Consider the following 24,730-nt stretch of genomic DNA (forward strand, 5'->3'; position numbering starts at 1 on the left):
ATAGTGCAGCCTTTAAACGATACTATCAATGGCACAACATGTTCCCAAATACCGGTTTGGATGGAGAGAAAGGAACCTGGGATCAGATCTGAACAAGTCTGGACTTGCAGGGGTTGCTCTAATGGCAGGGCAAGAGAAGGGTGGAGAATTGGGGTAGCGTGCATGTGCAGAGAGAAGACTTTAAGATGTATTTCTTGTGGAGAATTTGATATAAGGCACCAATCAGCAAAGAAGTTAATCAGGTTGATAATCTTAGCACAACAGGGGTCCCTTTAAAACTGTATTAGGTTTTTATTTTTAAATAATCACCACTTTATTCAAACTGCTATACTGGTTAAATGTGTAATACTTATACAGTACATGTAATTTCAAGTTACTGAACCCTTGTCCTAATGATTGATTACTCTTTTATCAGAGAAGAACTCAATGGAAACAAAACACATTTTCTAAGTTCTTTATTTTCTCTCAGCACTGTTCAGCACACAGTGCACTTACAGTGAGCAGCATGGTGGGAACTACATCAGAGTAAAGAACGGACAGCGTTACACTCACTGATTATCAGAAAAGCATCAATTCATTTTTCATCCCACTTCTCTGTGAAGCACAACAACAAATACAGATAATACAGAAGGGCACTTTAGTGGTTCACTATCTTCTGATCATCATAACTCAGTGCATTATTTGAAATGAAAGACACGTGGGTGTGTATTTAGAGATGATACGGGTTAACGAAATGTACAAAACCTTGGGAGGACAGACAGAGCAGTTAAAAAAAATGAAGCATATAACAAAACTGTTATGAGTATTAATGGCAGTTATCGACCGGGGTGCTGGTGTTCAATGGTTAAGGGAGTTGATAAGATAAGAAGGGGTGACTATGCAGAAGAACTAACAGATGTGTATCTGCTGACTGTTCTGTATAGACAACCTCATCTTCCTTCATCTCTTCCACCCCCCTCACCCTGAACAAAAACACCCCAAAATGAAGATATGAACAGTAACTCTCAATTCCCCGCCTTCCTCCATCTTTGCCAGGGTATTAAGAAGTCTTTATGCAGAGGCCTCCTTGACCTTCCCCATGATGTTCTCAATCTGCTCACGGATCTGGGCGGCGTAGGGGGAGATCATCTCGGTCAGCTCGTCGATCTTGCTGTCCAGGGAGGTGCGCAGCTGCTGGGCGGTGTTCTCCAGCTGGGTTTTGATGCCCGCGGCCTGGGTCTCCAGCTGCTCGGTCAAGGTATCGGCCTGGCTCTTCAGGATGGTGGAGATGTCGCTCAGCTTCTTGCCTGCGACCTCGCTGGCCTGCTGGACGTAGGGCTCAACATTCTCCTTCACTGTCTCCAGGTTCTGGGAGGTGCGGGACTGGATCTCACCCATGTAGGTGGCGACGGTGCTTGGGTGGGGAAAGAAGAAGAAGAAAACATTTAGATTTCAAGAAAACAAAGACAAGAAATGGGTACGTTGGAGACCCTCCACCCTACTTACTTGCGGATCTCATCAGTGTCCTTGTTCAGGCGCTTCTTCAGCTTGTGGCTGTAGGAGCTGATGCGACCGCGAACGTCATCTGTGTTCTGCACCATCATGGTCTTCAGCTCGCCCAGGTACTCAGTGCTGCGCTCCTTGGCGTCCAGCATGTCCTTCTGGAGCTTGTTGGTCAGCAGCTGCAGATCCTCAGACATCTGGCCGGTGGAGCTTTCGGTGAAGGGAGCAAGTTTGGACTGGATGCTTTCTCTGTATACGGTCAACTCTGCCATGCTGTCTGAGATCAGAGTGCTGGATGGACAAGAAATTACAAATTAGGATTGGAGGCATAGGATGAGGTTACAGAGATGTATGAACAAGTAAGGAATTTAACTGAGAGGATTTGAAGTTTCAACAAAATATAAATGATTATGGTCCACTTACTCTAGCTCCCTGCTGAGCTGGGAGACCTTGATGTCCTGCACGACTCCATCAGCTTTCTCGTTCAGGTCAGAGACATACTGCCAGAAACGATCCACAGTTTCTTCCCAGTTTTGTGGGGTGGCATCAGCCTGGCGCACAACACGGGCATTGCAGCCTAATTTGAACAAAGGTGACAGGTTAGATAAATATACAACCATACAAAAACATTTTTAAATACTGGACCAGAGTTGCACATACCGGCGATGACTGCCAGAGCGAAGATCAGAGCTACAGCCTTCATGGTTGTTGGACAGATAGATACACCTAAGAAATAAAAAGAAGAAAACATGAGTATCAACAATGTATTGTTAACAAGCACAAATACTGCCCAGATGTTAAGCTCATATGCTAAGAGTTAAGAAAAACCACTTAAAAAAAGTCAGAAATACATTGAATGCATCCCAGCGTCCTTCCACTCACCTGAGGGGTTGAGATTCCTCCTTACTCCTGCACGGGGACTGAGGGTTTTTATACAGAGACAGTAGGCTGCTGCTGGGCGTGTTCGCGCGCGGGGGAGGGGGGCGCGTTCACATGCTAATGTTGATTTGTCTGCACAGATTCCTGTTTACCTCCACGCAACGTGCCACCAATACCGCGTCCGAAGTTCTCAAAGGTTTGCATTGTGTGAGGGGGGTTGAGCAATCCGTCGGTCACGAGAATAACGGGAGAAAATGCACATGTTCACTGACTTAAAAAATACGTTTCTACAGTAAGGTAGAAAGAAGCAAGTTCCATTTGCTAAGGAAGTTTTTCAATGCGCAACTTCTGTTCAAACTCAATTCATACCAAAATAATTGTATATGTGTACAAAATACCCCCCTTCTATTGGCAGAACACACATGTGAGTTAATAATGACATCGAACAAAGTTTCTGTCGGTTACGTTTTCTTTCAAAATTATGTGAATCTACTATAATCCCCTTTACTACACATGACACTTTATTCAATCATCTTCATAGTAGAAGTAGCCCCACTACAAAAATTAAATAATCCACTACAAGTAGGTTAGAAAACAGTAAACCGGTATGAAACAGTAAGCCAATTGCATTTTTTTTACATCTTAAAATTAACTAGTAAACATTGCTGCCAAATAAAGCAACAACGAATATGATTGGATTGTATAGCACAATATTTGCTTTTGAAACTAGTTGAGAAACGAAATAGCAGTAGAAGTAGAAATTGAACATTCAAATAAACTACAAGTAGCAATACATTAAACATGTACTTTGCTAAAATACTTGGGTAGACGTACACAGATATATTCCAGCAATACAACATTGTAATTTATATACTTTACATAGCTACAATTTGATTATTTTACTATACAAACTTAAGCTTTACTATTTTTAAAGTGGTGTTCCTACTTTAACTCAAGTTACTGATTTTAGTATGCACTGGTTATTGCCCGTTTGCTGTTAAATTACAACTTTGCAGCTTTTCCTTTGATTGTTATCAGCAAGTGGTCTCATCTGGATATAAATTCTCCTAGCACCAGGATGTAAATACGTCTTTCACACATGCACAGCAATCTCAATGGTCTGGTAGTGCTGACCATTGACTCCCCTGCAGACACACACATGGCAGCTTTGCATGTCAATGTCTTCAAGTGGAGAATGTAGGATGCTTGGATTCTTTTGTATAAAAAATGCATGCACCAAGTTGTATTTTCTATGTGCTGTACTGGCTGTTTTGTGTTGCTTCATTATGTAGAGCTGTAGATTAGTAAGGGCCTGTAATGCAAATAAAGCATCTGCACTACATGCTGGGCATGTTTGGGCTTGGGGGACACTCAGTTAAAGTGGGTCCACTTTACAAAAGCAGGATTAGAGGTAATACAATACAGAGAAAATAAACTATTTTATTACCTGCAGCTGGATAAAGAAAATTACACAGGAAACTAAGAGGAATAAAGACTGAAATCATATCTGTTTTCATGTTGGAGACATTTGAAGTGTTTTGCAATTGGAACAGGAAAGAGGATGTTTCATATGGATTGTTTTATATATCAGTTTATTGAGCAACTAAAATATGTATTAAGAGTCCAAACATAACTGTCAGGAACCCTGAAGTCACACAATCTTATGACAAATGGTGTAGTTGCATTGGCAAGAAAATAGAACTTCCCTATTCCCAGAAAAAGCATACCTCTAATCCATGTTGCTAAACATTGCTTGCTACATATAAAAATCAGTAGACATTGTTGATGCAGACATGACATTGTTGATTGTATTTATTTGTTGTTATGTTGTGGCGTGGTATTGACTCTTTATTTAATATGTTACTGTACTTTTGTTTTCTGCTTCTTGTTGCTCTGCATTGCTTCGGTATTGTCCTGAGAACGTCCGTATTTAGTTTCTGTCATTGTCTTTTTTGTGTTTTGAAGTCCTCTGTCTGTAAATCACTGGTTTTGATACATCAAATGCTCGGCTTACACTGTCACATTTACAGAAATGAAAATTAATACATGTTGTCATTTCCTTGTATTTTAGGTAGTTATAATTTAAATAAAACACTGTGCTTTTACAAAAAAAATATGCACTGCTACCAGTAATGACATATCAGTGTTTGTTTTAGCTGGCATTAGTTATGATGAAACACAAGTGTCATCACTGCCCTTTGCCCTTTAGGACGTGGCCTGGTTCTTGTCAATAAAAGAGTCCTATTTTCCACAGAAAATCCACTTTACACAGGAACAAAGTTTGAAGTGTTGTCCTGGTCAGATAAGTAGTGTGAGAACATGATAACATTAGTGTGTGATAACCCAAAAGGGTCAACTGTGTGTTGAGTAATTGGGAGACTGTACATAAATTATTAGATCAGCTGTCTTGTTTTGGTTAAAAATGTTATTTTCTCTGATGAAATGGAAATCCATTAGATGAAACAAGTTGATGCAATTTCAAGTACAGGCTGAGGTGTCACTTTTCTGTTAAAATACAAAAGACCTTTAACCTTGATATTCCACGACAGTAGCCGGTAGTGTGTCACTGCTGGAGGTGTGTCACACACAGACATATAATGCAGTTCAGTTAGATAGCAAGTCCAGTCCAGTTCAAACACAAACAAATCAAGATTCAAAATATAATCCTACCATTCTGCGTATAAAAAATGTCACGCAATTTCTGTTTTGTTTTAGGAACATGTCTAATCTTGTGTGACAATCAACCAAATAAGCTACTAAGATGCAGTTCCATTACAGACATAAATGATATATTTTGTGTTTATGTATTGCAGACGTGATGGACCACAGTGACCAAACTACACACATGTACCAACTAAGGTCACAGGCTGCAAAACCCCAAAATGCTGAGCCTCTCTTTGCTGAACCTCCAGGGTAAAGAGGCAGAGGAAGGACGGGGAAGTGAAACAGAGATTCAACTAGAAGCATGAGGTAATACAGTAAACTATCTGACACAACAGAGGAAGAGGTCATGTCTTATGTCTGTAAGGAGCCACTGTGACAGAGGGCATCTTCAGATGCTGTGAACGAAAGTGACCCCTGCCCCATTGTTGTTGTTCCCTGGAAAATGTCTTTGGTTAAGTTTGTATGATCTCATCCCTCCTAACAGGCAAACATCTGTTCAGACGAGTCAGCGAGGTTACTGCCGTTTGTCTGTGGGTCAACATTTGTTGAACTGGGAAGTGGAGTACACCATGGAGTGTTTTTCCTGCAACGTAACAACCATCACCTAGTTCTGAGTCAGAGTGCTATCAGCTGATGGATGATATATTGCCAACAGAGCCAGATGTCTGAGTTTATAGGCCTGTCTCAATATAATGAAGGAGTCAGGTTTTATAGCTTATGCATGTCCATCAACAAAAACAGCCGAGTGTCACATCCCCCTTTACCAAGCTCTGGGTAAAAGGTCATCGTATATTTTAAGGTTAAATGTCAAAAGCCTGATGAAGGAGTTTAAGCTGTGCAGAAAGTTGATTGGTTGTGAAAACAAGCTCCTAACTTAAGGATTAGCTTCACATGTTTAGAAGTATGTTTGTTGACACTCTTGCAGATGTATAAATAAAAAGATTGAGTAGTCTCAGACGCAGCCCTTTGTAGCCTTCTGTAGTAAACACAACTTGACATTTTTACAACTTGTTTATTTATACAGATCTAACCATCTTGATCCAACTTGTGTTGTTGGTTCCACTTGTGGACAGAGCCTGGCTAGCTGTGTCCTGTCTTCATATTTATTTGTGTTATAGATCCTCATGTAACCAGTTAGACGAGGCATTACTGCAAACGTACTGTATCTTCAGACAGATGAAAATATTTTATAAAGTTTGATTGATTCATGGGGAGATACAGAGCGACTCATTTATGAAAAACATGCCTGTCTCCTTTAGTATGTTCTTCTTTTAAAAATAACTTTCCGTTAATACATTCATAAATTGTTCAGAATGATGTCTGACAAATATATAACTGTAGATTATTTTGTTTATAAATACAATCATGAGTAAGAATGCATATTACACAACGTTTCTTCAGGACACTTTAGTCACCAAATGTTTTCACCTGCTTTGCTTTCACGAGTAATGATAGGGGATGCACAGTAAACTCATGAGCGTCAGTGCAGCTCATAATGTGTTTGCTGCTTCAATTTGCCTTTCTTCATTTTCCATGTCCACTTTCCCCAGTCTGATTGTACAATGCAGAAAAACATCAGTTTTTTTGCTTTTCAGAATCTATCAATCTATGTTCCCTTTTCATTAATTTACTAACAAAGTTAATCATGATTATTGACCCAGATTGATTTTGATTTGAAATACACACAAAACCTTCCAATTTAACTTCATTATAAATCAGGGCTGTGTGTGAGCTTGGATGGTTAACGGTGAGTGTGTGACAGCTGGGGGCAAAACACAGGAATGTTGTTTGCCGCGGGGTAAGGCAGCGTGGGAGCGACCTGGCAACAGGGATGGAGGCACAAAAGGAAAACTAAAAAACAAGGTGGAAGCACGAGGAGTTTCAGACTTACAGAGACAAATCTGAACATGCCCTCTCCCAGACCCATAACTGAATCTTACAAGGGTGTGGAAGGGGGAGCTAGATTTTGCAACCAGATACTGAACAAAGAAAGAAAGAAAGGATTTATTCTCCACTCTTTTTTATGTGGAGCTTATAGAGAAAGTCCCTCTTTATAACTGTCAAAAGTGAAATTCATGCATTAAAAAAGGCTGCTGTCCTGCATACATCTGTACAAGATAACATGCTGTGACTCTATATGTTCAGCAGGTGGCACTAATTCTCTTCAAAGAATAATTCTGAAGTAATACAAAAAGTCTATATAATGGCATGGAGAACCACCATGATACTTGTTTTAAAGTTGATTCATATAATCAAACCACATTAGGGTGGGTGAGAGTAACGACATTCGGCACATCGTTTCTATTTCCATTAAAACATTTAAACAGTCTTATTGTTGTGTTTTATTTTTTAGTTAAATATGAAGTAGATCAATTGTGGGTACTTGCCTTGGTTTGCAAGAAAACATTTTACATCATCAAACCTTACAGAAACTAATTTCACATCTTTGCAAAGAACACAAAAGACTTGCAAGTTTATGTTTCAAATGTTAACATTATTTCCATAAAATAGGAAGAGAACACAGTGTGTGGTCACAGACAACACTTAATATGACGTATTTATATTTTTAACATAATGTACTTCATATACTTAAAACATTTATAACTGGTTAGCTTGTGTTGTCGTTTTGTTCATTTTGTGTGCTAGGGTCAGATTATTGTGTTTCTGTTGATGCAGTTACTTTCCCTTTAAGGTGAGGGGGAGGTTGACTTATGTTGATTTGGCGCAGGCCTCGTAGAGGGAGGTGAGGCGGGCCTGGAGGTCTTCGGCGTAGGGCTCCAGCTTTACTTTCAGATCCTCAACGTATGGGGCGGCCATTTCTTGCACCTGATTGGCTCTCTGAATCAGCTGACGGTGAACCTGCAGGTCCTTCACACTCTGCTTCAGCTCCTCGCTCTTCTGCTCCAGGGTGGCTCTCAGGGCCTCGGTGTCAAGGGACTCAGCATAAGGGGCCAGCTCCTGTTTGAGCTGCTCCACTCTCTGATGGATCTGGACCGCCACACGCCCGATCTCTATGTCGACATAGTGGATGATGCCTGTAGGGGCAAGCTGGTGAAACACGGCGGAGGCAAAATCCGAGGCCGCCCTGTACCCGTATCCCAGAAGGTCACTAGAAAGGAGCGAGAACAATGGGATGTTACCTTTAATTCGAATTCAGTGAGGAGAAATTGCATATCAGTTTGCAATATACGTTTTTTTGTTTGCATCATTAGAATTTCGACAATGGTAACAATGGTCTTGTCTAGACTTACTTGACATGCTTGCCAAACTGTGATTTCTCGATCATCTGGAAGGTGTCATCAGCTGTCTCTTTTGCCTTTGCGACATAGTCATGGAAGGCTTCAGTCAGCAATTCAATCTGTGGCTTGGGTGCATCAGCATATAAGATGTTGGCATTGCAGCCTGTTGAACAGAGAGAAAAACATTTTGAAGAACAGTTGGAAGGTTAAAAATACTTCAGAGTTTTCAGGTATTTTAACCCAACAAATATTCCGAAGGAGGCAAAGTGGCACTATACTGAACTTCCAAATCCAAGAGGCATGTGTGGGTGCGTGTGAATGAGCATTAGGTTAGATGGTGAGCAGTCTGGCTCCTTATATGGTCACCATAGACTGTATATATAAATGGACGTAGGGTCCGTGACGTCACCCATAGGATTCTGCAGAGTGGCCGAGAAGCCCTTAGTAGGCGGAGTCGGCCACTAGCGGCTCGACAGTGATGTCAGAGTCTAACTCCCGCCTGCTCCAGCCTGATCCAAATAAGGGCAAAAAGGCGGAGCCGAGGCGGGACCTGCTGCTGAAGCACAAGGCGGGGCTCCAAGCTCCCGATCTAGCTGAAGCTACCAAGCTAGGCTAACATGCTCACATGCTCATGCTCACTTAATAAGCCTTGTTCAACATCATTTCTTTAGCTAATACTACAGCGGGCTGCAGGCGAACCAAGTCCGCGTTTCGTTGCATTCCTTGATCTCCAGTTATAACGCCGGACTCCACTGGGATAATTGGGTCCCCTTTTAACATTTGCTCCCGTTTAGCATTATGGGCGTCATAGCCATAGGCTATAAAAGTCTTACCCAAGGCTGAATCATAAACTAAACTGTATATATATATATATATATATATATATATATATATATATATATATATAACATGTATAAAGGGTTATGTCCTTAGCTGGCTAATAAACTATATAACAAGCTAAGCTAACAAGCACACAAACACCTGCTAACGGGGTTAACATGTATACTATTATCATTTTAGACTTCTTGGAAGTTCTGTTAGTACATTCAACCGCACAGCACAACATTTTAATTGTCTGGTATTTGTAACAACATTCCCTAAAAGGCACAATCAACACGAACACGGCTAAAGGGTCAAGTACAGTAACTACAACTAGCTAACGTTGTAGCCTAGCAGAGTGGACCAGTTGCTGTTAGCTGACAGTGAGGCACGTACCTGTCCATCAAAGTGACCACGCCCTAATTTATGCAAACACGTTAAGACCTAATATAAATAAAAGGGTTGCGTTATAAAACAATTCACTCAACAATTAATAATCCTTAAGGTGGAATCTAAATATATCCCGAATAATTTTTATTGCATCCAGGGGTAGAAACATGTTTATTTCTGCTGTAAAGTTGGGCATTTTAACATGGGGGTCTATGGAAATTCATCCTTTCTGCAGTCATCGCCTATCGGCCAATTGATGAACTGCAGTTTGTGGCACTTCCTTATTGGCGTCCCGGCTCTGCCCGAGATGTTTGCCGCTTGATGGTCACCCATACAAGGTCCATATCAGTACACATGTATTAATGTGTGTGTGAATCGGTTAATTTCACATCCAAGGAATTTCTGGGTGTTATTTAAAAGTGATTTGAGTGGTCCAAGAATCTCATAGCAATTCTATATTTGTCCTTGAAGTCTTTTGACTTGAGCGTCACGCTTCAAAACAAATAGGGATATTTTTCCACCATACTCACCAGTGAAAACGGCAAGGGCGAGCACAACAAGGACCTTCATGGCTCTTATATCTTAATAACAAGGAGATACAAAGTTAGCAAAGCATGTTCACTAAGATTTAGTTTAAAAAGAAAAAATACAGAAGCTACTCCGAGTCAATCCTTCATCCTCTCACCTGAGTTTGTTGTTGTATCTGCAAATCCACTTGGCACTGCTTGTGTTGAGCTGGTGAGGTTCTGCAGTTTATAAAGCAATCCGGACTCTAATGATCCCAAAGTACAGTGGCAAGTGTCTTGCTGTCACCTTGCCTCACCCTGCTATCCTCACATACACCCAGTGCCAGGCACCACGCAGCAATCATGCACAACTCCATATTGTTGCACCAATGCACAGACACACACCAAGCAAATCATTTATTTTAAACAGTTTCATATGTCAGTTATCATCTACCAAACAGTATTGATTTAGTTATGTGCCTTTTTATATTTATTTGGCCTAATTATGTGTGATTCCTCTGTGTTAGATTGTGACTTAATCCTCAGTAACCTTAAATGGACCTTGTCCTCAAAAGCCCTCCTGTCCTCAAAGGTATGTCAGTGACACAGCTCTTGCCTGGTTCGAGTCCTATCTCTCAAACCGGAAACACTTTGTCACCATCAGTGACTGCAGTTCCCCATCGACCCCAGTCAACCAAGGTGTACCTCAAGGCTCTGTGCTTGGACCCCTCCTCTTCACCATTTACATGCTCCCACTTGGTCAAATCATCTGCCACCATGGTCTCAGCTTTCACTCATATGCTGATGACACACAGCTCTATCTCTGCACCAAACCATCCACTCAGCTCCCCCTTCAATCCCTTGTCAACTGCCTACAGGACATAAAAAACTGGATGTCATCAAACCTGCTCAAACTAAACAGCAATATAACAGAGCTCATGATTGTGGTTCCCAAGGCGTGTGTGTGAATGAGCTCCGGAAGGTTGGAGATCTGCTCCTCTCCATTGACGGCTGCTCCATCTCTCCGTCCACTGAAGTCCTCAACCTGAGAGTCATCCTGGACACCACCCTCTCCTTCCAGGCTCACATCAAATCTGTCACCAAATCTGTTTTCTACCACCTCAAAAACATTTCCAGACTTCACGGCCTTCACTCTCTGACTCCGTGGCAGAAACACTCATACGTGCTTTCATCACCTCCCGCCTCGACTATTGCAATGGAGTCCAGTCCGTGGTTCCCATCAAAGCCCTGGAGAGGCTCCAATACGTCCATAACTCTGCCGCCAGGCTTCTCACCCGCACCAAGCCCTGGCAACACATCACCCCCACCCTCATCCACCTTCACTGGCTGCCGGTCAAGTCCCGGATTCAGTACAAAACACTCCTCCTCATTACATTACATTGCATTTAGCTGACGCTTTTATCCGAAGCGACTTACAATAGAGCATTCGACCAACAAGATACAAACTTGAGGAAAACAGAATCATATAAGTACATCAGGTTTCATAGAGCTAAAACATTTCAAGTGCTACTCAACTGGCTTTAGATAAGCCAGTCCTTTATTAGTATATAAGTGCTTTGTTTGTAATTCTTTGTTAGTAATTCTATCGCTCGAAGTGGAGTCGAAAGAGATGAGTTTTCAGTCTGTGCTGGAAGATGTGCAAGCTATCTGCTGTCCTGATTTCAATGGGGAGCTCATTCCACCATTTTGGAGGCAGGATAGCAAACCGACGTGTTTTTGCTGATGGGAACTTGGGTCCCCCTCGCAGTGCTGGTGCAGCGAGCCGTTTGGCTGATGCAGAGCGGAGTGCACGTGCTGGGGTGTAGAGTTTAACCTGTTAAGCCCCAAGCCTGTTTTTCAGGTCTCAGGCTCGAAAATGACATTCCCAGAACAAATGACCATATCTTCCCTTCTAAAAGGGGAAAATTAATAATCTTTTTTCTCAAAGTAATGATAAACCTGTGAGTTGGATGTAGAAAAGTCAGAATCAATATAGATGTTTTTTATTTTAAAGAAAATTCAGATTGAACATAGTAAAAAACTGTAAATGATAGTGTCCGTCCACAAATTCTTTTTTACTTATAGTGAAAACCACCCTTAAATGATGGTATGGTAGACTAAAAGCTTTAGGAATCCAAAGTACAACATATAATGTACCCTGTATCAAGATTGATGCAAAACAAGTGACATTTGACCTTTTTACAGAGGTTTAGCAAAACAAACTCCACCTCTGGTGTCATTTGGGTGGAAATGGGCGTTTTTGCCGTTTCTCTGGAACCCATTGGTCGATTTTGATGATTGACATCTCTTTTTAACCGTTAGAGCCAATAGAATCGAAGGGGCATTTCCACATACACACCAACGTTACTATTGAGAAGTGGGGACTATGCGCAGGCAGTTTGCCCAAAACGAAAGCTGTCTTACGCTCTGAAATCTGAAAACTGAAAACTAGTTTTTATTGCTGATGGATTATCAGAAATCATTTCAAAGTGACACAGACACATTGGATTAACCTATGGATTAACCTTCAGCAGCGTATTTATCGTTTTAATGCCATTGAAGACAACTTTTGATCAGACAACGACAAAGGTAAGACATATTGCCGTTTTGGCTACCTAATGCCACGTGTTGTGATGTCTGTTTTTGTTTATAATGTCGCGAGTTCTGATCATGGAGTGATGCTATGGATACCTATCGATTCTGTGTACTCTCACAATGCTAATCGATATGTTGGATGTGCAGTTACGATAAGTAATAAGGGTGTTATACCGTGTGTTCTGTGCTAACGGAGTTAGCATTTTTTCGCTCAGGGCTAATTCAGAGGCTCAGTGTTAGCCTTGTGTTTTGTTTTGCTAAAAATTGTTCATATCATCAGTTAGCTGAGTTTCTTCCCGTTACATGGATATGAAACATTTATAGTTGATTAAATATTAAGAAGCCCTCAGACGCTGTTTCCTGCAGATGATGCATTTTCCCGCCCGTTCAACAGGTTAACCATGTCCCGGATGTAGGAAGGGCCAGATCCATTCGCAGCATGGTACGCAAGTACCATTGTCTTGAACTCACTTACAAGTCTCTCCATGCCCTCGCCCCCCAGTACTTATTGGACCTCCTCCATCCCTACACCCCTTCCCGGAGTCTGCGGTCCTCAGACATTGCTCTCCATTCCCCGCTCTCGGCTCCGAACTGTTGGTGACCGGGCGTTCAGTGTTGCGGCCCCCACCATCTGGAATGCACTTCCTGCCGAGATCCGCAATGCTGCTTCCCTGGACATCTTCAAGTCATCATTAAAAACTCACCTGTTCACCATGGCCTTTGACCCCTAACCCATCACAGTCCCCCTGCTTCCACTCCTACTGCTATTTAATTCATTTAAAAGGTTTTACTTTATTATTTGCCCCTTTTGTTTGTTTGTTTGTTTGTTTGTTCACCTTGTAAAGCGGCATTGGGTCCCTTGAAAGGCACTATACAAATTGAATCTATTATTATTATTATTATTGTAATCACTTTTATGTTATTTCTGCGTCGCCACAGATAACACTTTGCCAAGAATGGCAAAATCCCTCTCCTTATGTCTCTGATGTCCAGCTCTGATTAGATTTACAGTGGTTGATTTATTGTCACTATTAGCTTGCCATGTTGGCAACCAACGTCACAGTAGTTTATGGTTCTAGTCTGTGTCATGCTATGAGTCCAATGAGTCAGTTTGGCCAAAGGTCTGCAGACGCCAACACCGTCAGCTTTCAGAGGACAAAGTAGCCTCAGTTTCACACAAGGCATACTATATATGCAACATTTTAGTTTCATCTATTTTTTCTATAGACAGGATAAGGTCCTACTCACAATGACTAAGACTTGAAAATGTAACATTTTAATGAAACGATTGTTATCATTTTGCCATGACAGTATTCTAAGACTTTTATACAAGTGGGCTAAACTTGATATGTATATATCTTCTGCTTCTTTTGGTATTCAAAATATGTATAGTGCCCATGCAAAACCGGCCTTAGTCTATATAATTGCTGCTTGAACAACTCGTAGAAACAACTTAACCCTCGACACTGCCTTCTTTTTGAGTCCTTATTATAAGTTGTGGCTTTTTGCATTTCTAAATGAATGTTTGTATCGGGTTCCAAAAAGAGATAGACACTGGCTTTGAGATAACTGGTTATAAGGTAAATCAAGAATTTAATTAGCTTGCACATTTTGCCTTTAGAAATGCCCTTACTTTTGGTCCATCGTCTCAACGCTGCTGCACATATTTGAAACACATTCCCGTATCAATGTTGATGTCATATCTCGTTGTCTAAAAACTCAAACTTCATGGGAAATAAAGTATTTTGTTCATAGTGTAATAGGTTAGAACAGCAAACTTGTGAAGTTGGGTTGTAATATTTGTATATCCAGCAGCTATTGTGACTGAACTAGGTGGGTAATAGCCTGCTGCAGACGCGATGACATGATCATCAAGAAAATTGAACTACAATTTCCCTATTCCCAGTAAAAGCTTACCACTTTATCTAAAACTGGCTCTAATCCATGTTGCCTGGCTGTGTTGTGTTGCTAAACATTGCTTGCGACATGTAGAAATTAGAAGACATTGTTGATGCAGAGGTGACATTGTTGATTGTATTTATTTGTTTTAATGTTGTGGCCTGGTATTGACTCTTTATTTAATATGTTACTGTACTTTTGTTTTCTGCTTCTTGTTGCTCTGCATTGCTTCGGTATTGTCCTGAGAACGTCCGTATTAGGTTTTTGTCATTGTCTTGTTTGTGTCTTGAAGTCCTCTGTCTGTAAATCACTGGTTTTGATACATCAAATGCTCAGCTTACACTGTCACATTTACAGAAATGGTAATTAATACATGTTGTCATTTCCTTGTATTTGAGGTAGTTTTAATTTAAATAAAACAATGTGCTTTTACAAAACAAATATGAATTGCTACCGGTAATGACATAATCTAAGGATTAGCTGCACATGTTTAGAAGTACGTTGGTTAGCACTCTTGCATATATATAAATAAGAAGATTAATACCACTCTCATCATGCATGGGTTTTAAAATGATGCTACAGTACAAAGTCTGAAATCAGGGATAAGAACTATCCTGGCTCCGTCAAGACTTTAAAAAACAATACCTACCAGAAACTCTAAACCTTGCTAATTAAGTCTCAGACAAAACCCATTGTAGCCCTCTGTAGTAAACACAACTTGATATTTGTACAACGTCTTTATTTATACAATCTTGATCCAACGTGTTGAGTATGTGTTGGTTTCACTTGTGGAAAGGAGATACAGAGTGACTAATTTATGAAAAACATGCCAGTCTCCTTTAGTATGTTCTTCTTTTAAAAATAACTCTCTTTTCATACATTCATAAATTATTCAGAATGATGTGTGACAAATGTATAACTGCAGATTCTTTTTTTTATAAATACAATCATGAGTTTCTTACTTAAAGCTCCCATGTCATGCTTTTCCGGTTATTACCCGTCCCCTTGTGTGTTATGAAGGTTGTTATGCATGTAAACGGTGTGCAGAGTCAAAACCCTCAAAGTACACCCTGTAGCGAGTAAAACTCTAACACAGAAAATACCTTCCCAAAACGCCTCGTTGGAGATACGTCACTGCCCATTTGAGTCTTCCATTTAGTTCCGGGTACGGCCTGATGTCATGCGGTACCCGGAACGAAATGGACCAATCCCGAAGAGCTATGGTCACACCCAGCGGCGCTGGCCGCACCCTCTGCCAGCCTAACATTTACTGTTGGAAGCTCTGGTTCAGTTCACAATCATCCAGTCATACCACTGCCAAGGACCTGTTTCCTGAAATGTGAGGAGAAATCTGAGCTGTTTGTCCTACAGACGGAAGAACCACGACGAAGTCAGTGGTTGAAATTTCTTTTTAACACTGTTCCTTCAGAGGTTCGAAGAAACGGCATTTCACAGACGAAAGCTTCCAAAACATTGCCCAGTTTGAGGCCGGATATGCACAGCTTGTTTGGACCGTTTGGAGCAGGGGAGATCCGGGTACACAACCTGTAAGTTTGCATTGTTATTTGTGTATTTATCAAACAAGACTGTTTAAATGTGTAAACTGTGTTGGACTGCTAAGCCATTGACACAGTGCTAACTGTGCTAACTAAGTTGCTAGCGTTTCCATATATCAACTCTAATATCAGCAGATGGCCTTGCATACATGTATCTCATAGCAGAAGAATGTCTGCATTCACACACAAAATACCTATTGACAGTATACTCCGGGTGATTTGCCGTGCGGTCAGTCGCGAAACGTAATTACATTATAGCTGGCGTAGCGTGTATGCTACCGATCTAACCCACGGAGCTAGACCTAAGGTTTGGTCGGAAAAACATTTTTGTTATGCTACGTTGCTAGCGTTTAAATATATCAACTACAATGTCAGCAGATGGCCTTACATCAGGGCTATTCAATTAGTTTGGAATGGGGGCCGGTTGATGAAAATGATCCAAAGCAAGGGGCCGGGAAAAAGATGGCTTGAAATATGAGCAATCATATTTAAGAGCTTCAGATACAGTAAATACTACAACAGCATAGTGGAGTGCATATATTGTGTTCAATTCAATCAAACAACATAGCCCCAAGGCCTTTATAGATCTAAATGGCAAGTTCAGAACTCAGTAGGCCTACATGTTTCATTTGATTTCATTTAGGTGAAATGATCTAATCATTCACGCAGAGATACAATCAATGACAGGAGTTGTCACTACAGTATAGGTGGGTTCGAAACCCGAGCCCGTCGAAGTTTTCAGGCATTGTCTACCCCTCTATCTCTCAATGTAACACCCTCTCAGGAATAAAGGCACTATGGCACAAAAAAAAAAAAAAATAAATAAAAAAAAAAAAAAATTGATGACTTTTTAACATTATACTCAAAGGGCCAGTAAATATCACCCCGGGGCCGGATTTGGCCCGCGGGCCGCCAATTGAATAGCCCTGCCTTACATGTTTGTCATGGCAGGAGAATGTCTGCAGTCACACACACGGAATACTCATACAGTATACTCCGGGTGATTTACCGTACATTGTGACAGTACATATACTGCATGTATAGCTAACGAGGCTAGCTGTATGCTAGCGCAAAACAATGTATTCATGCAAGTTACATTGTATGACCGAACGTAGCAGAATACCCGTATACGATTGCAATTATAAACACGTTATTGCTAGCCTAATATGAACCACTAGCTTTTGTTCATAGTAGTTTTATTACACTGCATTATAGTTGCCGTTCCTCCAAGCTAACGTTCATATCGTGTTAGCTACCAAGGTAAACAAAGCTAGGTTAGCATATTAGCAGGCAAGCTGTTCATTACACTCCTACCACAACTACTACTAACGAATCTAAAACAACTAAGTTTCTCTAATATTTTGTGATTTGCATTTGATTTCGTCCAGCCAGATCCTGGCGGACAATCCATGACGGGGACGGGACTTCTACTACTACTGAGGCCTCGTGCTAAAAGGCACCGGCTGCGCCCAGGCAAGATGCGGGGAGGAATGGATGATATACCGTGTATATATGTATATTTATGTTCATTTTGTACATTTCTAAAAATAAAGTTTAATGGAAATACTTAGTAGGCCTATCCTTTCTTCCCTGAATGATTTGTTCCTATAACGTATCATTCATATATAGCAAACCATGATTTGATTTCTCATCAAACAGTAGTAGTTTATTACAGGTAAAAATAACTTACTCTTTGTTATGACCGGCTCGTAGGCCACAACGGAAAGGCAAGGAGACATACACGAGTTTACAAAACCACGGCACATTTATTGTGGTAAATGCAGAGATAGGTGTTCGGGGAGAGAATCGCCGGGCCGCTGGGATTAATAGCACCGGCTACGGAGGTGTCCGTGATCGCGCTGATTACCCTCTTCAGCTCCACCCCACCGTAAGACCTGCAACACACCTGCACAAAGGCCCTGGGGCCGTCACACTCTTCTATAACAACAGTTGTAGGTTCAGTTCGGTTAGTTAGCGTATAAAATATCAGCTGTACCGACGCCATTATTACACTGATGTTCCCCGAAAAAAGCGGGCGGAGCCTCTCTGGTGGTTGACTAATCAGAACAGAGTGGCCGAGCTGACCAATCGGAGCACACTAGGCTCACAGGGAGGGGGGGGCAAGAGCTCCAACAAGTCGTTTAGTGGAGAGAGTGAATACTGCTGAATACACATGCTTGACAGAGATGCTGTATGCGAAACCAATGTGAGTTTGGAAAATTGCACAGTATAAATCTATTTTAGTATACCTCAACAATGTAATTATGATCAGTGGAAATGGCCATGACATGGGCCCTTTAAGAATGCATATTACACAACATTTCTTCAGGACACTTTAGTTACCAAATGTTTTCACCTGTCTTGCTTTCACGAGTGATTATAGGTGATGCACAGTAAACTCATGAGCTTCAGTGCAGCTCATAATGTGTTTGCTGCTTCAATTTGTCTTTTTAGTTTTTCATGTCCACTTTCCCCAGTCTGATTTCACAATGCAGAAAAAACATCTGTTTTTCTGATTTTCAGAATCTACCAAGGTATGTTCCCTTTTCATTAATTTACTAACACAGTCATTAACCCCCAAGTCATTATTTTCTTAAAACATTTATAACTGGTTAGCTTGTGTTGTCGTTTTGTTCATTTTGTGTGCCGGGGTCAGATTATTGTGTTTCTGTTGATGCAGTTACTTTCCCTTTAAGGTGAGGGGGAGGTTGACTTATGTTGATTTGGCGTAGGCCTCGTAGAGGGAGGTGAGGCGGGCCTGGAGGACCTGGGCGTAGAACTCCAGTTTTACTTTCAGATCCTCAACGTATGGGGCGGCCATTTCTTGCACCTGATTGGCTCTCTGAATCAGCTGACGGTGAACCTTCTCGGTCACCGGGGCCACGCGCTCCTGGAAGTCCTGCAGGTGCTGGTCCACCTTCAGCTTCAGGTCATCGGTGTAGGGCCCGAGCTGAGTCTGCAGGTCCTTCACACTCTGCTTCAGCTCCTCGCTCTTCTGCTCCAGGGTGGCTCTCAGGGCCTCGGTGTCAAGGGACTCAGCGTAGGGGGCCAGCTCCTGTTTGAGCTGCTCCACTCTCTGCTGGATCTGGACCTTCATGTTAACGGTGTAGGGCTTCAGGGCAGCGGTCAGCTCCCTTTCCACACGCATGGTCTCTCTGTTGACTTTGTGGATCATGTCCTTAGCTGTAGGGGGAAGCTGGTCCTGCACGGCGGAGGCAAAATAGAAGGTAGCCATGAACGCGCCTCCCAGACGGTCACTAGAAAGGAGCGAGAACAATGGGATGTTACCTTTAATTCGAATTCAGTGAGGAGAAATTGCATATCAGTTTGCAATATACGTTTTTTTGTTTGCATCATTAGAATTTCGACAATGGTAACAATGGTCTTGTCTAGACTTACTTGACATGCTTGCCAAACTGTGATTTCTTGACCATCTGGAGGGTGTCATCAGCTGTGTCTTTTGCCTTTGCGACATAGTCATGGAAGGCTTCAGTCAGCAATTCAATCTGTGGCTTGGGTGCATCAGCATATAAGATGTTGGCATTGCAGCCTGTTGAACAGACAGAAAAAACATTTTGAAGAACAGTTGGAAGGTTCAAAATACTTCAGAGTTTTCAGGTATTTTAACCCAACAAATATTCCGAAGGAGGTAAAGTGGCACTATACTGAACTTCGAAATCCAAGAGGCATATGTGGGTGCGTGTGAATGAGCATTAGGTTAGATGATGAGCAGCCTGGCTCCTTATATGGTCACCCATACAAGGTTCCATATCAGTACACACCAGTGTATTAATGTGTGTGTGAATCGGTTAATTTCACATCCAAGGAATTTCTGGGTGTTATTTAAAAGTGATTTGAGTGGTCCAAAAATATCATTGCAATTCTATATTTGTCCTTAAAGTCTTTTGACTTGAGCGTCACGCTCCAAAACAAATAGGGATATTTTTCCACCATACTCACCAGTGAAAACGGCAAGGGCGAGCACAACAAGGACCTTCATGGCTCTTATATCTTAATAACAAGGAGATACAAAGTTAGCAAAGCATGTTCACTAAGATTTAGTTTAAAAAGAAAAAATAAAGAAGCTACTCTGAGCGAATCCTTCATCATCTCACCTGAGTTTGTTGTTGTATCTGCAAATCCACTTGGCACTGCTTGTGTTGAGCTGGTGAGGTTTTGCAGCTTATAAAGCAAGCCGGACTCTAATGATCCCAAAGTACAGGGTCTAGTGTCTTGCTGTCACCTTGCCTCACCCTGCTATCCTCACAGACACCCAGTGCCAGGCACCACGCAGCAATCATGCACAACTCCATATTGTTGCACCAATGCACACACACACACCAAGCAAATCATTTATTTTAAACAGTTTCATATGTCAGTTATCATCTACCAAACAGTATTGATTTAGTTATGTGCCTTTTTATATTTATTTGGTCTAAATATGTGTGATTCCTCTGTGTTAGAGTGTGACTAAATCCTCAAGTGTAACCTTAAATGGACCTTGTCCTCAAAAGCCCTCCTGTCCTCAAAGGTATGTCAGTGACACAGCTCGAGTCCTACCTCTCAAACTGGAAACACTTTGTCACCATCAATGACTGCAGTTCCCCATCGACCCCAGTCAACCAAGGTGTACCTCAAGGCTCTGTGCTTGGACCCCTCCTCTTCACCATTTACATGCTCCCACTTGGTCAAATCATCCGCCACCATGGTCTCAGCTTTCACTCATATGCTGATGACACACAGCTCTATCTCTGCACCAAACCATCCACTCAGCTCCCCCTTCAATCCCTTGTCAACTGCCTACAGGACATAAAAAACTGGATGTCATCAAACCTGCTCGAACTAAACAGCAATATAACAGAGCTCATGATTGTGGCTCCCAAGGTGCAGCTCTTGACGGCTGCTCCATCTCTCCGTCCACTGAAGTCCGCAACCTGAGAGTCATCCTGGACACCACCCTCTCCTGCCAGGCTCACATCAAATCTGTCACCAAATCTGCTTTCTACCACCTCAAAAACATTTCCAGACTTCACAGCCTTCACTCATACGCGCTTTCATCACCTTTTTTGCACGTCTGTCCGTCCTGTGAGAGGGATCCCTCCTCTGTTGCTCTCCCTGAGGTTTCTCCCATTTTCCCCTTTAAACTGTGGGTTTTTCTCTGGAAGTTTTTCCTTGTACGATGTGAGGGTCTAAGGACAGAGGGTGTCATATTGTCATACTGATATTCTGTACAAACTGTGAAGTCCACTGAGACAAATGTAACATTTGTGATATTGGGCTATATAAATAAACATTGATTGATTGATTGATCACCTCCCACCTCGACTATTGCAATGGAGTCCAGTCCGGGGTTCTCAGCAAAGCCCTGGAGAGGCTCCAATACGTCCAGAACTCTGCCGCCAGGCTTCTCACCCGCACCAAGCCCTGGCGACAAATCACTCCCACCCTCCTCCACCTTCACTGGCTGCCGGTCAAGTCCCGGATTCAGTACAAAACACTACTCCTCACCTACACGTCTCTCCATGCCCTCGCCCCCCAGTACTTATAGGATCTCCTCCTTCCCTACACCCCTTCTCGGAGTCTGCGGTCCTCAGACACTGCTCTCCATTCCCCTCTGAACTGTTGGTGACCGGGCGTTCAGTGTTGCAGCCCCCACCATCTGGAATGCACTTCCTGTAGAGATCTGCAATGCTGCTTCCCTGGACATCTTCAAGTCATCATTAAAAACTCACCTGTTCACCTGGCCTTTGACCCCTAACCCATCACAGTCCCCCTGCTTCCACTCCTACTGCTATTTATTTAATTTAAATTGTTTTACTTTATTATTTGCCCCTTTTGTTTGTTTGTTTGTTTGTTTGTTTGTTCACCATGTAAAGCGGTATAGAAATTGAATCTATTATTACTATTATTATTATTATTGTAATCACTTTTATGTTATTTCTGCGTCGCCACAGATAACGCTTTGCCAAGAATGGCAAAATCCCTCTCCTTATGTCTCTGATGTCCAGCTTTGATTAGATTTACAGTGGTTGATTTATTGTCACAATTAGCTTGCCATGTTGCCAACCAACGTCACAGTAGCTTATGGTTCTAGTCTGTGTCATGCTATGAGTCCAATGAGTCAGTTTGGCCAAAGGTCTGCAGACACCAACACCGTCAGCTTTCAGAGGACAAAGTAGCCTCAGTTTCACACAAGGCATACTATATTATGCAACATTTTAGTTTCATCCATGTTTTCTATAGACAGGATAAGGTCCTACTCACAATGACTAAGACTTGAAAATGTAACATTTTAATGAAACGATTGTTATCATTTTGCCATGACAGTATTTTAAGACTTTTATACAAGTGGGCTAAACTTGATATGTATATATCTTCTGCTTCTTTTGATATTCAAAATATGTATAGTGCCCATGCAAAACCGGCCTTAGTCTATATAATTGCTGCTTGAACAACTCGTAGAAACAACTTAACCCTCGACACTGCCTTCTTTTTGAGTCCTTATTATAAGTTGTGGCTTTTTGCATTTCTAAATGATTGTATGTATCGGGTTCCAAAAAGAGATAGACACTGGCTTTGAGATAACTGGTTATAAGGTAAATCAAGAATTTAATTAACTTGAACATTTTGCCTTTAGAAATGCCCTTACTTTAGGTCCATCGTCTCAACGCTGCTGCACCTATTTGAAACACATTCCCGTATCAATGTTGATGGCATATCTCTTTGTCTAAAAACTCAAACTTCATGGGAGATGCAGTATTTTGTTCATAGTGTAATAGGTTAGAACAGCAAACTTGTGAAGTTGGGTTGTAATATTTGTATATCCAGCAGCTATTGTGACTGAACTGGGCGGGTAATAGCCTGCTGCAGACGTGATGACATGATCATCAAGAAAATGTAACTACAATTTCCCTATTCCCAGTAAAAGCTTACCACTTTATCTAAATCTAGCTCTAATCCATGTTTTGCCTGGCTGTGTTGTGTTGCTAAACATTGCTTGCTACATGTAGAAATTAGTAGACATTGTTGATGCAGAGGTGACATTGTTGATTGTATTTATTTGTTTTAATGTTGTGGCGTGGTATTGACTCTTTATTTAATATGTTACTGTACTTTTGTTTTCTGCTTCTTGTTCAAATCAAATCAAATCAAATCAAATCAGGTTTTATTTATATAGCACATTTAAAAGCGATTTTTGGTCGAGCCAAAGTGCTGTACATGTAATAAAAACACATTACTACAATCACAATAAACGACAATAAATTACAACAGATATATCTTAAAAACAAAATAAAAATAAAACACATGGAAAAGTCGGGAGTCGTGCTCCGCTCTAACTAGAAAGCCAGAGAGAAGAAGTGTGTTTTTAGTTTAGATTTAAAAACCCCTAGGGTCTGGGCCGACCTCACATGGAGGGGCAGAGTGTTCCAGAGCCTAGGGCCAGCTGCTGCGAAGGCTCGGTGCCCTCTGGTTTTTAGCCTGGTCTTGGGCACTACCAGCAGCAGCTGGTCAGCAGACCTTAAAGCTCTGGCTGGGTGTAGCGCTGGAGCAGTTCAGCTATATAGGCCGGAGCCAGCCCATTTAGTGCTTTAAAAACAAATAAAAGGATTTTAAAATCAATTCTGAACCGAACTGGAAGCCAGTGTAGTGAGGCCAGAATAGGGGTGATGTGGTCACGCTTTTTGTGGCCAGTCAGCAAACGTGCAGCAGCGTTTTGGACTAGCTGTAGGCGTTTAATTGAGGCCTGGTCCATACCCACATACAGAGCGTTACAATAGTCCAGTCTCGAGGTTACAAAGGCGTTAATAACCCTTTCTAAGTCATTAAAAGATAAATACGACTTGGTTTTGGCCAATAGTCTTATTTTAAAAAAGCAGGATTTTACTACGGTGCTGACCTGCTTGTCGAATTTAAAAGTGCTAGTGAAGGTCACTCCAAGGTTCATGACCGAGGGGAGGATGTTTTTTTTGATAGAGCCCAGAATATCAACCGGAGAGGCTGGAGGTTGCGGTCCAAAAAAGATGACCTCAGTCTTGCTCTCGTTGAGGTTGAGAAAGTTTTTGCTCAGCCAGGATTTTATCTCTGCTAAGCAGTCCATCAACTGCTGTAGTGAGTGTTTGACATTTGCTTTGAGAGGCAGATAGATCTGTACATCGTCGGCGTAGCAGTGGAAGGGAATGTTATGTTTTGTGAGATTTGAACCTAGGGGCAGTATGTACAGTAGAAAAAGGATGGGGCCCAGAATCGAGCCTTGGGGAACCCCACAGGTAAGAGGGGCTTTGGCAGAGGAGAAGGCACCTAGCTGCACTGAGAAGCTACGGTCTGTCAGGTAGGACCTGAACCATGCAAAGGCAGAGCCTGTGATGCCAGCGGACTGTTCAAGCCATGACAGCAGGATGCTATGGTCCACAGTGTCAAAGGCAGCTGTCAGGTCTAACAGCACCAAGACAGCTGGGCTACCTGAGTCGGCGGCTAGGAGCAGATCATTAAAAACTCTTAAAAGGGCTGTTTCAGTGCTGTGCATGGGTTTGAAGCCAGACTGAAACTTTTCATGGATTCCATGGATGGTTAAAAAAGACTGCAGCTGGGCGTAGACTACTCGCTCCAGGGCTTTTGATAAAAAAGGTAGCTGGGAGATGGGCCTAAAATTTGCGAGAATGGAGGGGTCGAGATTTTTCTTTTTAAGGAGTGGCTTAACCAC

General features: G+C 41.9%; 2 protein-coding genes across 6 annotated transcripts in view; both read right to left on the bottom strand.

Moving 5' to 3' along the window:
* Window positions 1-439: 439 nt before the first annotated feature.
* On the bottom strand, window positions 440-2,548 carry apoeb (apolipoprotein Eb). Its single transcript, XM_034120590.1, has 5 exons — window positions 2,365-2,548; window positions 2,143-2,208; window positions 1,906-2,059; window positions 1,486-1,773; window positions 440-1,393 (listed from the first exon to the last, which is right to left on the bottom strand). Exons 2-5 carry the CDS (start codon window positions 2,183-2,185, stop codon window positions 1,051-1,053), a joined length of 828 nt encoding a protein of 275 aa, XP_033976481.1. The 5' UTR covers window positions 2,186-2,208; window positions 2,365-2,548; the 3' UTR covers window positions 440-1,050.
* A 4,801-nt stretch (window positions 2,549-7,349) lies between these two features.
* LOC117474655 (apolipoprotein A-I-like) overlaps window positions 7,350-24,730 on the bottom strand; it is a 31,635-nt gene continuing 14,254 nt past the window's right edge. Inside the window, exons 1-5 of one of the 5 annotated variants that reach the window (XM_034120639.1) lie at window positions 20,145-20,283; window positions 19,990-20,040; window positions 19,429-19,579; window positions 18,893-19,286; window positions 7,350-7,884 (exon numbers count right to left, since the gene is read on the bottom strand). In XM_034120639.1, coding sequence (XP_033976530.1) covers window positions 7,735-7,884; window positions 18,893-19,286; window positions 19,429-19,579; window positions 19,990-20,029 — 735 coding nt within the window. In that variant the 5' untranslated portion in view covers window positions 20,030-20,040; window positions 20,145-20,283 and the 3' untranslated portion in view covers window positions 7,350-7,734. Of the gene's footprint in view, window positions 8,135-8,276; window positions 8,428-10,003; window positions 10,055-10,158; window positions 10,235-18,332; window positions 19,287-19,428; window positions 19,580-19,989; window positions 20,041-20,144; window positions 20,284-24,730 lie in introns of those variants that run through there. The other 4 variants (XM_034120646.1, XM_034120630.1, XM_034120622.1 and 1 more) reach the window with 4 other exon arrangements.

This window comes from Trematomus bernacchii, unplaced genomic scaffold (genome assembly GCF_902827165.1).
Source record: "Trematomus bernacchii unplaced genomic scaffold, fTreBer1.1, whole genome shotgun sequence".
Taxonomy (NCBI): Eukaryota; Metazoa; Chordata; class Actinopteri; order Perciformes; family Nototheniidae; genus Trematomus; species Trematomus bernacchii.

Coding starts and splice junctions, on each gene's coding strand:
- apoeb (XM_034120590.1), bottom strand. CDS start 2,185: ATGAAGGCTGTAGCTCTGATCTTCGCTCTGGCAGTCATCGCCG. Junction 2,060..2,142: donor CGCTCTGGCAGTCATCGCCG/GTATGTGCAACT, acceptor TGTTCAAATTAG/GCTGCAATGCCCGTGTTGTG. Junction 1,394..1,485: donor GACACTGATGAGATCCGCAA/GTAAGTAGGGTG, acceptor TCCCCACCCAAG/CACCGTCGCCACCTACATGG.